The 16,033-nt window shown below is 37.0% G+C and overlaps 1 protein-coding gene across 2 annotated transcripts; it reads right to left on the bottom strand.

Moving 5' to 3' along the window:
• Positions 1-3,197: 3,197 nt before the first annotated feature.
• LOC135684856 (rhodopsin) lies at positions 3,198-15,806 on the bottom strand. 2 transcript variants are annotated; one of them, XM_065200542.2, is made up of 3 exons: positions 14,892-15,806; positions 12,138-12,298; positions 3,198-9,183 (listed from the first exon to the last, which is right to left on the bottom strand). In XM_065200542.2, the coding sequence occupies exon 3, from the start codon at positions 8,987-8,989 to the stop codon at positions 7,838-7,840; it is 1,152 nt and encodes a 383-aa protein (XP_065056614.1). In that variant the 5' UTR covers positions 8,990-9,183; positions 12,138-12,298; positions 14,892-15,806; the 3' UTR covers positions 3,198-7,837. The 2 variants fall into 2 exon arrangements, with proteins under 2 accessions (XP_065056614.1, XP_065056639.1); XM_065200567.2 differs by lacking the exon at positions 12,138-12,298.
• Positions 15,807-16,033: the final 227 nt, after the last annotated feature.

Below are 16,033 nucleotides of genomic sequence, written 5' to 3'. Positions count from 1 at the left end.
TACATTTTGAATAAAATATTGTACGTTCTTGAAGCGTGGATAAATTCTTACCGGATCTAAAATAAACGCGTCAATTTTTGCATCAGCTTCAGGGTGCAGTATAAATTTAAGACCAGCTATGTTCTAAAAATGTACCCTCTGCTCGACAACAAAGCCAGCTTTGGTGTGTTTCTAGCAAGCTGACTAACAGAAATTTTTAAAGTTAATTTTTATAATAGTATACTGCTGACCGTTGTAAACTTAGTAACCATTAGAAAATCTTTAAGAACTGACGAAAAATACAGGGCCCATGCCACCACAGGGGCCGGGGTGGCCATGCCCCCCTCACTTTTTTCGAATAAAGTAGTTTTAAAGCTGCTGTAAACGGGGAAAGAAGCCTTGACCCACTACTTTAGCTAGTCTTGCCCCCACCCCACTTTCAAATTCATGGCGTGGGCCCTGAAACAGTGAAGCATCAATGTCGTCTGACCTATACCCAAAAAGCAGAGCGCAAAAAGCTTTTCATTTTGTCAAACAACTTGCTGCTCTAAAGTTTAATGATAGTGCAGTCGCTTAGCAGTTGAATTGTGCATTTTATAATACAAGCATAATGCTTGGTACATGGACACAATTCTTGCACAGCAGTGAGCACTGTCGATACGTGTTTGGTTTCATTTACAACCAGTTTCAGTTAACGGTTCTAAGAGAAACACATTTGCAAAATAGACATTGCCTATTATAATCAATCTAGGCCACGATTTTGATAATGGAACTATATGTTGTTGATGTCATATTTCTAGGAAATATGTAACGTGACCTGTTCGTTGCTTTAGTCTGTATGAATTCCTGAACAAATAAAACGGGGAATAAAGATTGATGTTATGTAACATGACATGGTGCAAGCTTGATGAAAACGTAGGCGTGTGTATCTTCGTAGAAATCTCTCTTTTTGGACGAAGTGCACTAAATACTGTGCTTTGCATGTTTTAAAGCTTGCGTTTTTACAAACTCCCTCGTTTCTCAATATTTACAATATACACCTAAATATTTCTGTCTCGTAAGGCCTTGAAGACATGTTATTCAAGAAAAGAATAGTCTTGAAAACGTCTGCGCTAGTTATCTAACAACCCTTAGTGTGGTAGTTGGCTGACACGAACCATAAATATTTTACAAGGCAGATCAACACAGTTATCTTAAATCGCTGGATGTAGACATTGTGCGTCATTTGACAAATTTTTTTGGTGTTATTTGCCGTTATGGAAGCTAGACAGGACGATGTCAAATGTTCTAAAAACACTGTAATTTATATCGATGGAAACAAAATCTGAAAACGTCGGTTCTATCCAGCTGCTTTTGTGCGAATGTCTTTCTGATAAAACTTACGGGATTTATAACACTATACTACAAAATCCAAGATGTGAGATTTTGTTCGTTCGAATGGTGAACTATGATGCACTTTTTATTATAAATTCTATTTTTGCAAAAGCTAAAAAAAAGATTTCATAAAAGCTCTATTAAGCTTCGAAGTCATTCAAAGTCATCGCCAATTTCGGCACACTATATATTACACCAAACATTTTTCGACTAGCGCAACTTTTACCCAACTTTGAAAAGCCAATTTTCTTCAAACAGTGTCCCATTAGGGTGATCAAAGGACCCACTGGGTAAAAGGTTGGATCTTTTGAACCAGGCTTAAATCCTTATCATATCTGATATTTGGAGACGCTTTTATTACTATACGGTTAAGCTGGTCTACAACAGTAATGGGTCTCCGTTTGTCTGTTTTGGGATAGCGAAACTGACTTCAACGTTGCAAGGATCGTCGTTCAGTAATCAAGCATTCCTTTGATCTTCACTATACATGCTGACCAATTTGAAACTAAACAACTACGAGATTTTTCATAGAAAGCCTATTTTAAACCTTCATCACCATTTTCTATAGCTCCTTTAGATATAAGACTAGAACATCGCTATGAATTGTTTAACTTAGTAGCATCAGACAGAGTTTTGCAGTTTGTAATTTAGTTTACGCGATTCAGAAACTCTTTTTTTTAAAGCTGCTAAATAAACTCTTTCCTTAGGAGTGCTATCTTGAAGAAATATTGAAAAGCGCCAAAATGTTTTTTAGAGAATGCCCCTTCCTAGCTGTGCTCCTTCCACCTAAAAATGCTTCTGACGTCCCATTTCCCACCGCTGAACCATGAATATCCTGAAGATATTTTTATGTCGAAAAGTACTGTGGGAAGGATAGAATTACTGGATGGCGCTTTTGTTTGCGAATTATAGGAACAAAAATGGATATTAAAGATCTTTAAGCCGCCTTAGAACAACTGAGCGTTACAGAATGTGTTTTTTGTATATATCATGTAACTTTATCATGAGTGCATATCGTATATGTGGGTGTATTTGGGTATGCATATATTTTTAGAGAACAAGCATGAAAATAAAAGGAAAGCAAGAGAAAAGAACGTTATAACCCGCGGCTTTTGGCTGATATGCTGATTTTATCGTTCAATTTTAATCTAAGTGTTTAAGTAGGCTCCTTCTTGAAATCAAAATTTTCAGAAAAACTTTTTTTTTGAGATGAGCACCGAGATTAAAATCGAAGATAATATTGATATCAATATCACAGGGCAATCAACCAATCGATTTTTTCTCTACGGAAGAATCTACTATTCTTTCTTTCCCCTTCTATCATACCTAGGGATCAGATATAAGACCTAGGCTACTCCTATAAACCAAATACACCTGTTTTTACATTATACAGCTAATGATATTCCAACACCCAACTGAATTACTAAGAGAAAGAGACATTTCACAGCCTCATATCAGATTCAAAGCGTCAGTTTAAGTCAGTTTATTTTTCAATCTTTCTATCAGTTAACATGGCCTTTTTGGCAACTCTTGCAGCTCTTTCACCGACAACTTTGACTCTCTGTCTTCTTCCCATCATTATTAAACGCTATTCTCGTCTCCAAGCTTCAAAGTATCTCCATTTGCACCAAATACTTCTTTATTTCTCCTGTAAAAACAAAACTTGGACCAACCCAGAGCTACTTCCAATTTATCTTCTTTAAAGTACTACGGTTGTAATTTTTAGTTGTATTTTGTGAAAATAGACTACCCATTTAAAAATCCCATTGGCTTGTCGAGAGTCTTCTATAGTAGATTTTTAACCAACGTTAATTCTTTAGAACATTTAGAAAATTGACGGCAAAACCGTCCCGGGTGAAACTTTTCACCACGACCCCCTGGCTACGGTTATGTCTCTCTATAAACCTTAAGTCAAAAAGTTCATAAAGCGATCTGTGAAGTAGTTTTTAAATCGAGGCCGTCAATTGAGTGGATGTATTATTTAAAACTGTTTGGGCTCGACCTTTCGTATGGCAAGGAATGGTTGGGCATAGCAGCAAAATGCATCGGAACCTGGGTAGAAGATTCCCAGACATGTAGTTTGTAGACATGTAGAGAGTCTTGTAGTTTAAAGCGAATTTGAAATGAAAAGTTTCCATTATCTACTTTTACCCCGGTATTCTAACTATTGGTCCCTTTTCATACTAGGCTCCAACTTAGCGCTTAGTATGTCTAAATTGGTCATTCCCGCTATCAATTATCTCCTGACTAACCTTCCTGACATCTTTTTATACTGATTCAAGTCAAATTCAGTGAGGTCCAAATTTCTGCAGAGTTTGTCAGTTTAGCACTATTATCAAACGATAACATGTACAGCCATGTCCCTGTTATTCTGTCTCTCCACGTTTTAAAAGAAATCTGATTAATTTATAGCTTTTAAAGCCCATAGTATGGAGTACTCTGATATTTTTGATAGGGATGTTCAGCGTACTCTTTTGTGTTTGTAAATTTTGTAAAAATACTGCTTTGGGTTAAGCCATATTTTAAATTTCAACTTAAGCCACTTTTTTGTTTAGTCACTGGGTTTATGGGATGCTGAAATATTTTTCAGACCTCAAATGCTGCACAACATTCAACAAATAATTTTTGATTTTCAAAATAAGTTGAAAACATTAAAACCCGTTAAGTTAAGGAAGTGTGTAAGTTAAGGAAGAGCACATTCTTGGAGTTCCTAATTTCATAACCAACCTGAGCATCCCCAACCTGTAACTACCAGGGTACCTAACCCCTTCCCTCCTCTGGATATGAAAGTTCTCAGAAATTGTTTGTCATAAATGCCTAAGTTGTGCACTCTTGTGTGCCTGCTGTATGTTATGATAATGCTTTTCACTTGATTCCGAGGAACACTTTTTCACTTGATCCCGAGGAACAACTAATTATTCTCTTTTCCTAATGGGAAACAGATGGATAATAAAGAGAGAAATAGCAAAATAAATGGTTTTTTCGAAAGTATAAGAGATTGTTTTTGGTTCTGAAGTTTGCTCTCGATTCACGTGGCCTTAATGATTTTTTGTGACTCTTATTACTCTAATGAATTAGTGCCCGACTTATGGTATTGAATTTTGTAGCCCAAGAGTGTAGACGTAGAAACAGTAAGACAACTGAGAATATTCTTCTTCATAATTTTTTCGGATGAATATTTTGTGCACTGCAATGATACTTGCTAACAATTTATTTTGCAAGCAAATAAATGCGAAAACAGAAATATAAAAAAACATTCAAATAACATCATATTTATCATCGGTTTTAGACATAATATACCATAGTATATGCAAGCCTTATGTACCATATATCAATGTAACGTGTAACAAAATTTGTAGCTTCCATAAAATATAAAAATGCACGTTGGAGAAAAATTTAATCAGATCTATGTGAATTATTTTAGCATCGGCCTTCTTATCATTTTAGCAGGCCAAATTGACACAATAAAGCGAGCGGGTAAGAAATTGATCGCAAGATTTATTCTGAATTCTTATTAAATTAACCAGTTTATCATTGTGGATACACGTATTGTGGAAGTCCTTTTGTTTTCGTGGTGATCTCGTATGCTTTTTATGAATGATGGAATCTAATATGTAGATAGAAAATGAAGGCCTTTTTTCCATAAGCAAATCTGAGTAGCTACTGATAAAGAATTTTGAAAGCAGAATTGATTTTAACAATAAGCAATGCCACTGCAATCAAAACACAGAAAGAATCACATCAGAACTAAAGACTTATGCTCGTACATGAAAATAAATTAAATTAAACACCAGTGAGAAACAGCCTTTGAGCTAACAATTAATTCAACTATTACTATAATTTTACCTTACATGCAAATTTCAATAAGATTTTTAAAACCGTAAAATCAATTGTCAATTAAAACCCCTGGCATAAGTCCTTTGAACCAGGGCCGTCGCTACGGTAAGGCCTGGGTTACATTTTAAAATCTAGTAGTTTTTGCTATGTAGGGGTGCTTTGTCGGAAAATTTTCTAACTTTTCAGTAAAAAGGATTGGTTACTCACTTTGTCGGCAAGTGGAATCTGAGCATTTAAACTAAGGACGGCCCTGCTTGGGACGCCCAGCTGCAGAAGTGTTCTTTAGAAAAAAATTCAAGTAAAGAACACCGACCGCGCCCACTCTTCCCAAAAATTATTCTAGGTGATAAGTTGGCTATCATCAATATCTGAAAAGAAACAGCTGGGAGACGCTTAAAATCATATAAAACAACATTGTTTTAAAAGAGAGACAGGGATGCTATTGAACTTTGGCAAGAAATTGATTTAGAGTAACAACACTGCCAATACTCATTTCACCGAAATTACCTGTACATATGCACATCCTAAAAATATTTGAAAAATTCGGTATTTCAATTAATTTGAAAGCCATTTCTTGATACTCTCATATTCACTTTCATAGATATGTGATGTTTCGCTACAAATGTGCGCCAAGGCAGGGAGAAAGTTTGTGTTGGTCAGCACTTATTGAATATTTAATGTCGGATCGATTATAAAAAAGATTTTCGTGTCGCTCTACTGTTCATTCGATGAGAAACCAACCAGTCAACCGAACAAGGCTGTCTTGCTCATCTCCTTTTGCCGTAGTTGTTGCGGAAAACTGAACTTTTAATCCAATTTTTTCAAAAAAGACTGTTCGTAAGCTGCTTGTACCGTATTATTACGACATGGTTGGTTGCCAAATTACACTCAGATGGTTGACTTCATTTCGGATGTAATTTAATTGGAACTGATGTGACACCTGGCCATTGACTTTCGTCGGATAATTGACAACCGTTTAACATGTCAAAATTGCTGCAAAAAATCATTCCTAAATGTATTTAAGCTATGATTAAATGGGCGTTTTTGCCAAATTTTGATCCGCATTTTGCTCTATAACCTCCTCGTGCCCTTTTTGCAAACTTGAACATGGCTTAGCTGATAAAATATTAGCTAGTGTTAAATAATCAAACAAACAATATTTGACCAAAATCAAAAATGCTTGTGAATTGTAGGCTATATTTAATTTCAATTCCGTAAAGATTAGCCGAACTTTCCATCGGATTCTTCCAAGTAAAAGTTATTTTCAATCGTATTTCCCACTGAAGAACAAGATAAAATGCAGAAAATGAACATTACAATTGCAATCATGTTGAAAGAATGGTGACGCGGGCACTGTATACCATTCGCCAATTTCCTAACATGTAAATATCCATCGTGAATTATATCTAAGAAACGCTATCAGAATCTGCAGTTACAAGATTCTTTTTAAATTTGCTTGTGAGCTACAGTTGTATGAATGTTGATACATACACACATATACAAATTGATTTTTTCTTGTTTTCTATTTACATCACCAAACTTCTACATCAGTGGAAGTGGAAATGTATATTAAGAATATATTTAGTTTCCGTTTAGAGATGTTAGTGTTTTAGCCATGAATCTCCGTATAATTTTTAAATTGTTAATTAGTATTATGGCTATTTCAACCCACTTGTTTTTAGCAATTCACTTCTTTTAACAACGGATTATAAAACTTTTGTTTTCCTTATGATACATCTTGGCGAAGGTTTTGAGTTACACGATGCTGGGTTAGGTTCATTTCAGAGTTTGTTCATTCAAAATTGGGTTCATTTCCGATTGGTCTCACCTCGGATTGCGTTAATTCCGGGTAAGATTCACTAAGCGCTTTCTTCCATTAAGAATAGGCTGTGACAATCCAAAGTATATCCTATTGCCAAACCGGTGTCAAGGTCAGGGACGCCGGAGCCAATAAAGGGCAAAGGGGGCAGAAATTTAGAAAGGGCATCTTCAGTGGCTAGATCGGCGCATATTTGCGCCGTAAGGTTACCCTTCTATCCGCTCCTGGCATCGTAGTAAAAGAAATTATTTTTTTTTTATTTGAACATTAACTTTGCGAGAGAGTAAAAGCATGTGACAATAATTAGCAGTAGGAGGCCTACGATAATTTTACGGAAGTAACTGTCAACGTTAATTCTTATGCTTGATTTTTCGTTAATTCTAACTTTTGTTTTGTAATCATCTATTATTTTTGAGCAAAACAGAATAATAGAAGCATAAGAGCCGTTGGGAATTGTGGTTAACGTTAAATCTTTGAATAATAAATGACTATATTCCGAATTGTTATTTTCTTATAAAGGACACATTTGCTCCTTCTGCCCATCCTGGTGAATGGGAAGGGGGAGCTGCCCCCTTATGCCCCCTGCTCCAGCGCCCCTGGTCAAGGTTATTATGTGCTGGCGGTTGATTGGAAGCCAATTCGAGTTATTCCGACTCCCAGTTCCTATCGTGTAACTGCTCAATTAGAAGCCTCCAAAATTGCACCTTCTTTACTGAATGGCTCCTGCTTGTATATTTTATCGCAAGGTTAACAAGTAGCTGGGGACAAGGCATTGCCTACTGTACTGTCAACATTTTCTTGCTTATTTTCTATTTCACCAGAGAGATATCATCCCTGATATTGTGCGATCATAGCATTGATTGACAATATTTCGTCGCCAAATGGCTCTGCTGCTTCGCCCAATACTTCATCTTGTTGCCTTCCCTCGCTTCTGTAATCCTCCTTTCTTTCTTCTAGCCCTTGCGTAGCTGTATGACCAACTGTAACTATTCCAGTAGGCGGTATATCCCCTGCTTCTGTTCGTGTATTACCACAACAAACTCTCTTAACTGCGTTTCTAAACTTCTTGTCGAGAAAGAAGTATAGGAGTGGATCGTAAATCGTGTACGACTTAGCAAAGTATGAAGGTACGCTGATTGCAATGGCGTTGTCGCGTGGTAGCTTGCCGATAATTCCGAGCGCCGACACAATAGCATATGGCAGCCACGAGGAAAGAAAGGAAAATAGCAAGGCGATGACAAGGATGCACATCTGATTTGCAATCTTTCTATCTTTGCCCAATTGACAAACTGCACTATGCTGGACTTCTCTTTGGTTTGAATTCTTTCGACATGGGCATTCTGTAAGTTTGAATACAACCTTTAGGAAGCCGAGGTTGAGAATAAAGATCATTGTTATCGGAATAGCAAAGGCGACAGTAATCAAGTAAATACCAAAGCTTTTGTCTGACCAAGATTCCGCGAATAGGTCAAACGAACATGACGTGCCGACACCTTCGATTTTATATGATGACCAGCCAAAAAGAGGAAAGACGCTAGAAACGGTTGCTAGGGACCAGGCAATTATGAGACCTCGTGTAACGTTTTTTGTTCTAGTGATCTCCTGATAAGCAAACGGATAGACTATTCCAATATATCTCTCAGCAGAGAGCAAGACTAGGTGATAAATGCTCCCTATACCACCAACACTGGTAGTAAAAGCGTAATACGAGCATGCTTTTCCTCCAAGGCTCCATTCCTTAACTGCATTTGAATACACTACTAGAGGGTAGGCAATCGCTGGAGCTATGGCATCTCCAAGAAACATGCTAAATAATATCCTCATTTGTGGCTTCCAACCTTGAAATTTTGTTGCCAAAATATAACAAGCCATAGAATTGAAGAGCACACTGCAAAATGTAATAACGGAGACATAAAATGCTGTTGCCACATAAAAACCAGAAGTAACGTTCTGTTTTGTAGTCCCGTTCTCAGTAATCATTTCTTTATCTTTTTGTCTTTATCAACTACGTCTACCATACCAGCTAGGTATTCTAAATGCTTTTGAAGTTGTTTTGTTATAAGGTCCTTCATTCTACCTCCTTCATTGTTTCCTGCAATTGCATGCAACCATAAACAATCAAAGCCTCGTTTTCAAGATCGTCTTCAATTGTTCATCTCGTCATGATTCATCCGCTAAAATGCAAAGTGTTCGTTATTTAAGCTATAAATTGATCTCAGAAGTTTTGAGTATTTTTGTTACTGGTTGAAATGATGAATATTAATTTGATGCTTTGTTGAAATCCGTAAGGTTTTTAATTATTCATAAAGTTCTTGTTAAGAAAAATACGAAGAAATCATCAGCTGGACAATTGCAATATAAAATATATAACGTTATGTACAACCCGCTTTGGAAACATAAACCGTGAACTCTTTAACTCAGCTTTTATTAATTCACATGTTTTGAAGTTGGATATGTGGCTCTAGACTTGAAAATTACTTCGAGGAGCTTTCAAATTAAAAGTGTTTTTGGAGACTTCTGATTAAAATGAAATCAAGCAGTGAAAGAATGATAAAACGAAAGGATAACCAAACAAAGAAAGTTAAACCTGTTTATCATTCTTGTGATGAAGCTAGATTAAATTACTGCCAGAAAAGAGTTCTCTTCGTATTGATAAGTCATTTTGCTTCGAAAATTCTAAAGCTATGTTCACATTGCTCCGTATTCGTTTTTATCCGTTTTCATATCGAAAACGCACTTTGAAAACAAAGACTTTTGAAAACAAAGACTTTTGAAAACGGAGACTTTCGAAAACGCAAAGCGCAGTGTGAACACCGAAAACGGATACTTTTGAAAACGATAACAACAACAACAGCGCAGCAAGATGCTTAGACCGCGCCAATTTGAACAAATTTTCATGGCTGATTCACTCGAAGTTAATACACTACTTGGAGAAATATTCGTGGCATTGAGTTGTTGGAAAGTTTATTAGTAGTCGTAAGGTCTGTAAACCAGTTCGTGGCGTTTTCCTTTTTAGCCTGAGTGGAGCAATGTGAACGCTTCATCGTTTTTACGCCGTTATCAAATGTATCCGGAGCAGTGTGAACAGGTAAAACGGATCGATATGAAAACGGATAAAAACGAATACGGAGCAATGTGAACATAGCTTTAGATTCCTTGCAGGGTATTTTGGCAGGTTATTCCTTGTGATAACAAAAATAAAGTGTGTAGAAATAAAAGCGCAAATAAATTTTCGGAGATTAATCAAGATGAAATTTTTACAGAAAAACTGACAAAGAATTCTAATTTTAGGGACCGCGGAAGTGGGGGAAAGGGCTACAGGGGCTTTAGCCCCCCAAACATGATTAAAATGTACTCCAATCATAAAAAGTGGCCCTTTTTGGCTTTTAGCATGTTTAGCCCTTAAAACATTTTAGCCCCCTTCAATTTGAAATATGCCCCGCGGTCCTTGCATTTTGTAACAAATTCGATTTCTAAGAGTGTCTATAACCCTTCTCTGCCCTACCCAACCACAGCACTCCTGTGATGAAAGTGTCCTTCTATCTAACAATATTTTATCCTAACAAAACGATAAAAAATATATTTCAGACACGGGCGAAGCTGTTTCAAGTGATTCATCCAAAAACCAATTTACTGGTTTTATAGAAATTCTCGTGCATACTATTCTTACTTTCTACCTGTCTCTTAAGCTGAAAACTGAAAAGTTGAATAGGAAATGCAACCGTACTGTTATGTAACTTGATACATTGACTCATTTAGCAAAGATTTAATTCTTACTAAAAGTTTTAAAATTTTCCCCTCGTTTTTTTGCTGATTTAGTTTATTCTTAAGGAGCCTTCGAAAACGCTATTGTTCATCGGCAAATTAGCCTTGCTTCATGTTTAACGACAGCATCAAGATAAAATGGAGACATTTGGAGCTTAATGGTTTCGATAAAAGCCCTGAATAATCCCCGAACTGACAAGTGGGTTGTGCGGATGTAAGGAGCCTTAGAAATAAGCCAATATTCATCGGTAACTTTGCATTGCTCGATATTGGACTAGGTCATCAAGATAAATCTAAGGTATTTGGAATAGTAATTGTAAGGGTTAGAGATATTCCAATCTGCAACACATTGAAACTGATCAAATTATGTAACTTGACTCGATGGAAAATAAAAAGGTTTCCTACCTTATGTTACTAGCAGTCCGGTTTAGACGTCGTTTCAAAGTAATTTACCTTTCTATTCAGCAATGATTTTTGATATTGTGTTTTTTGGGTCACAGGCAATCAAACTGTCAAATGCTCGTTAAGACTTTGAGTCCGTGCAAATATCGCCATCAATGTTGTGTATAGTAGCTACTCATAGCAAGAAGTTCGTGTGTCGAGACAACTGCAAAAAGTTGGATATTGAGAACGAATCTTACTTTTAAAGCAAGTGCTTCGGCAAAAGTTTAAGCTTACAGAAAAATGAAAATATCACGTTGTACTACATCATTCATAAGCTTCCCATTTGCTATTGTAAAATTCTAGACAACCTACCGACTTCAAGACAACCTCTTTAAAGGATATTATGGAGCAACGGTCATATTTATCGCTGCTATTTTTACATAAGAAGTTCGCTTTGATGATTCATTGCCGTAATCCCTGTTTTTCGATTTCGACATAAGCACCATGCTTAAAGTACAAGCCAGCTTACCTGGTTGTTAAAGTACAAGTACAAGAACCAACTCATTACGCGATTAATTGACACTAAGACTTTTTCAACAGTCTAGTTTTACGGCGCTTGAAATGTCTGCTGAATGCTGGTGTTTTTGATCGCTATTTGTTCAGTTGTTGCTTTAATTGAACGTCGCTCGAATTCCTGGTTATTTTCTCACCGATGTATTCGTTAATATAGCGAAGAGATATCCGTTACATCAATTCTCGTCTTTCCTTCTGAAAAAGTCGAAATAATTTTTATTCACGAAATAGGCTATTACGTCTTGTTTGAATATAGCTTCAACAGTGTTGCTCTTTCTGAACGAAACTCTCATTACTTTAAGAATGTCAGTGTTTATGCAGACAGGTTTTAGACTCTGAATCTAGTTTACGATGAATATGAAACGATCCTTATATCAACAACAAAGGTGTTTTAAAATGAACAAACCTTTATAAGAAGATATTAGATACACAGTCGAATTCAGCCAGCTAGACGTTCTGTGCTTCTAAACTTTTATGTAATGTTTCTTCAATCTACAGCTGGTTTTATAGGCCTTGATTTGTACATTGATCAATATGTAAATCTGCCTGATCAGTTTCGCAGCAACGCTAAAAAAGTTGTCAACAACGTGAAAATTTTTCTCAGTACTAGCAAGCTACAGAGATCTTACCTATGTACTTCGTCTTTAATTTTTAATAGAGAGAAACGCATGCTTAATATCACCTGGGGTTCAATCTGCCAGAGAGTTATGACACGAAATGCAGCAGAAGGTCGATAGAATCCCACCAGTCATATACAAGTTTCAACATTTCTGCGTAAAATTCTTGACAATCAATAAAATTGATCAAGAAATACTTTCTGTTAAATAAACATCAAATCTAGGTTTAGATAAAGGAATTTAAGAGGAAATCTGCAAAGCGTAACGCCAATAAAATAAAAGTGGTTTGAAACATAAGTGCGAAGTAAAAGAATTGAATATAGAAATATTGATTGGTTGATTGGTTGAAGTACTGATTGGTTGATTTTTGATTGAAAGGTGGCTTAAGCCCCTTTGAATGATTGTGCTGCATAAGCCTGGGAAGGAAGCTTGATACGATGCCCCCCCCCCCCTTACATGTATATACATGGGCTCTGACAAAGGTTGAAAAGTGGGGGGGGGCAAGGAAAAATTTAACACCCATAACAAAAGATTTTGAAAAAAATCTATTGTTTTGCAAAAAAGTGGGGGGGGGCAAGGCCCCCGGCCACCCCTTTGTCGGAGGCCCTGATATATTCACGGGTTTTGGAAAAATCGTATATACCATTCTTGACCCTACGTGAAACTCGAAAATTCGTCCTAACGTGGAATCTTAAAGTACTCTGTTTGCGGCAACAAACAGGATGCTACAGCTTTAAAAATTAAAGAGCAAATTTATTTGATTGGAGACTTTTCAATGACTCTTTTTGGGTTTTACGTGCACACGAAATAGTACCTTTTTCTCAAATTTCCCTATTCAGCCCCTTCGTATAACATCTTTTTTTGTATCCTAAGGTATCAAGAAGTGCATGTTTTAGCTATGGCATTCTACAACTACAACTACAATATTCTTATTACATGTAAAACCATAAACGTTGTTCAGAAGGAGATACGTTTCCTGAACTTTAAGCTAGGATGGAACACTGTGGCCCTTGTTATATATACATCATAATGCCTTTGTTTGGCACGTGACAAATTTCGTTTTTATCAGCTTTAATTCGCCATTAGGTCGCTATGTTTGCTAGCTACAGTAATATTAGGCACAATCAAGGGCACAATAAAACAATCGCGATGTGCAAAGTGTCATTTTGCTCCGTTACTCAAAACCTGAGCTGAAGCCATCTCGCAATTTTGAATTCTCATTTCGCGCTGAACGTGTATGCGACGTTGGAAAGCAGATTACATCTTCACCACGGCGATAAGCCTTTGGTTTCTTTTGCATCTATAGCCGTTCGCATCATCCTCTTGTTATCAATGCCGTCCATTGGCACGTATCTGCTTAGTAAGAAATTCGTCAAGTACTTGACAGGAGGAGCAATATTTAACAAAGAGAATATAGAATCGAGTTTTTGTTGCTATTGCTACAGAATCAACGTAGCTTTAGTTTGGTTATCTCCATAAGACAACGCAGTGAATGATTTGTGCTGTGTTGTCAGATCTGATAGAATTCGTCAACATTTTGAAGCTGAAGCTTAAAGAAGATGTTGGGAAACCAAGAGAGAAGTGAAATTCTTCGTAACACAATATTGCAAAAATATTAAAGGTATTAAGGCAATCCATTGATACAAGAGCAGCCGGCTTCATAATTTTCTTGTACAGACATGCGCAGTCAAATGAAGTTAGAAAATTGATCACATGAAATGTGAATTGTTCCATTTTGGCTGCCTTCGCTGCTCACATGATCCCACTCCCAAGCTTATTGATTGGCCAATAGCTGATTGGCAGATAATGTAACACACTTCAGCAACAATTCCTTTTTATTCCCAAAACATTGTCCTTGACCAAGGTTGCTGATCACCTTCGATCCGATTCAGAATTCGCTGTTCGGATCAGCCTCGGGGGAAGTTAAAGTAATCCGATACACTTGGGTTTCGTTATCCGCATCAATTCTGATCCTGCCAGTGGCGGATTCAAGGGGGGGGCAACTAGGGCCAGTTGATCTTCCCTCAACGAGTTAAAGCAAGTCTGGTGCCCCTTTTCTGGAAATTGTGCGCCCCTTTTGAAAAATGAGAATCTGGTGAAATAACTTCTGAGACCGATAGGTCAACTTTCTTCAAGGATTACCTCAATGTTATGTTTTTTATTCCGTAAAAGGATCTGAAATTGTTGTATACAGCGAACTCTCGTCACCAATTTTTCAAATTTTTTAGCGCCCCCACTACCAACTGCCCCTCCTTCATATTTGCTCTGGATCCGCCCCTGGATCCTGCTACCTAGGCGGATACTTTTTACATCAGGTCACTTTTCTGTCAAATCACTGTCACTCCACACTATGTATAAGCAAGTGATCTGGATCAATTTTCTGTGTTCGGGCATAGCGAGGGTTTGTCTCAAGCAAAGAGACTATAATCTGGATTTTGGTTAAACAGGTTGGCGTCCCATTTTCATCGCTAAACTTTACTTGTAAATTAACATGACAAACCTTCAACAAAGTAAACTGATAATTAGAGAAGGGATCTTGTTACCTGTGCACTTTATCATTTCCAGTGTAGAACCTGCTGGCTCATCATTGCTCTGAAGTCCATAAATACTCGTTACAAAATGTTCGATGTAAGTGCCACGTGACCATACAAAGTATCTCATTTTTCCAAGCTTTTTGTTATTTGGGTGGCACCTTAACGTGAAAATGGCAGTCAGTGGTACATCAGGCGATGTTAATGTTATGTGTACTTCGGCAAACTTTTCAGCGTTCAATGACTAGCATCTCCTTCGATCGAGTATCGTGTAGACGCATCAGCCAACTTTGTTTCTTTATCCGTTTAAAAAAGGGTTATCCCCATTATCATCAAATTTTTTCATCTGTCCATTTTGTCATTAACTTGCCACAGCATGTTATGTTTTCTGGAGTTTAGGAAAGCAGCATTTAAGTTGCTGATGTTTCTCAGTTAATGACCGGATTCCAATAAAGTACAAAATATTAATTTCTGGCTCCGGACTCTAATAAAATAGGATTTTTATTTCACGTTTTAACTGTATTCACAATAAGAAGGTAAGCGTAAAAGCATCTTTCTGGCAACACCGATTTCGCTTTACAATTTCACAATGCAGAGCTGACTTATCTCTATTAATAGGATTGTCTTCTTTTGTTTCCTCGCCTAAATTTTACTAAATTTGCAAAATAAGAATCTATTTACATGATAGTCAACCTGTTCCTAGTGTATAGTGTGCTGGCTCTTTCTATAGCTTCACAAGACACGCATTTGGGCCTAAGTCTTACGTTCAGAGAGCCCTCACTTTGGCAAACTCACAATCGATAACTAACAGCACCAAATGAAAGCTTAGAGGGGAAAATTAATGCCAGTTACACAAACGGGAAAACCGCATTGCTGGGTAATAAAGACGTCACACTCACATGTTAAGGGGAATTGTCGAAGAAAAATTATAACAAAAACGCAACGTGAAGAAATAACACGAGACCAATCAATAAATAAACACGTTGCATTGGGATAATCCCTAACAGTAGGGCCAAGATAAGCTTGCATTAACCTGCAATTTTTGTCATCTTGGGTAACCTTTGTGGCTGGGTTTACTTTGGTTTCGTTTGTGATGGCCCCGAGGCAATCACAGCCACTAGGCAGAATCAGAATCGTTAGAACCATTAACTTCT

This window comes from Rhopilema esculentum, chromosome 10, assembly GCF_057945365.1.
Source record: "Rhopilema esculentum isolate cy_ngs chromosome 10, ASM5794536v1, whole genome shotgun sequence".
Lineage (NCBI taxonomy): Eukaryota > Metazoa > Cnidaria > Scyphozoa > Rhizostomeae > Rhizostomatidae > Rhopilema > Rhopilema esculentum.
This window is presented reverse-complemented; position numbering and strand designations above follow the sequence as displayed.

What these genes read in the sequence shown, in the direction of transcription:
- LOC135684856 (XM_065200542.2), bottom strand. Translation starts at nt 8,989, where the DNA reads ATGATTACTGAGAACGGGACTACAAAACAGAACGTTACTTCTGGTTTT.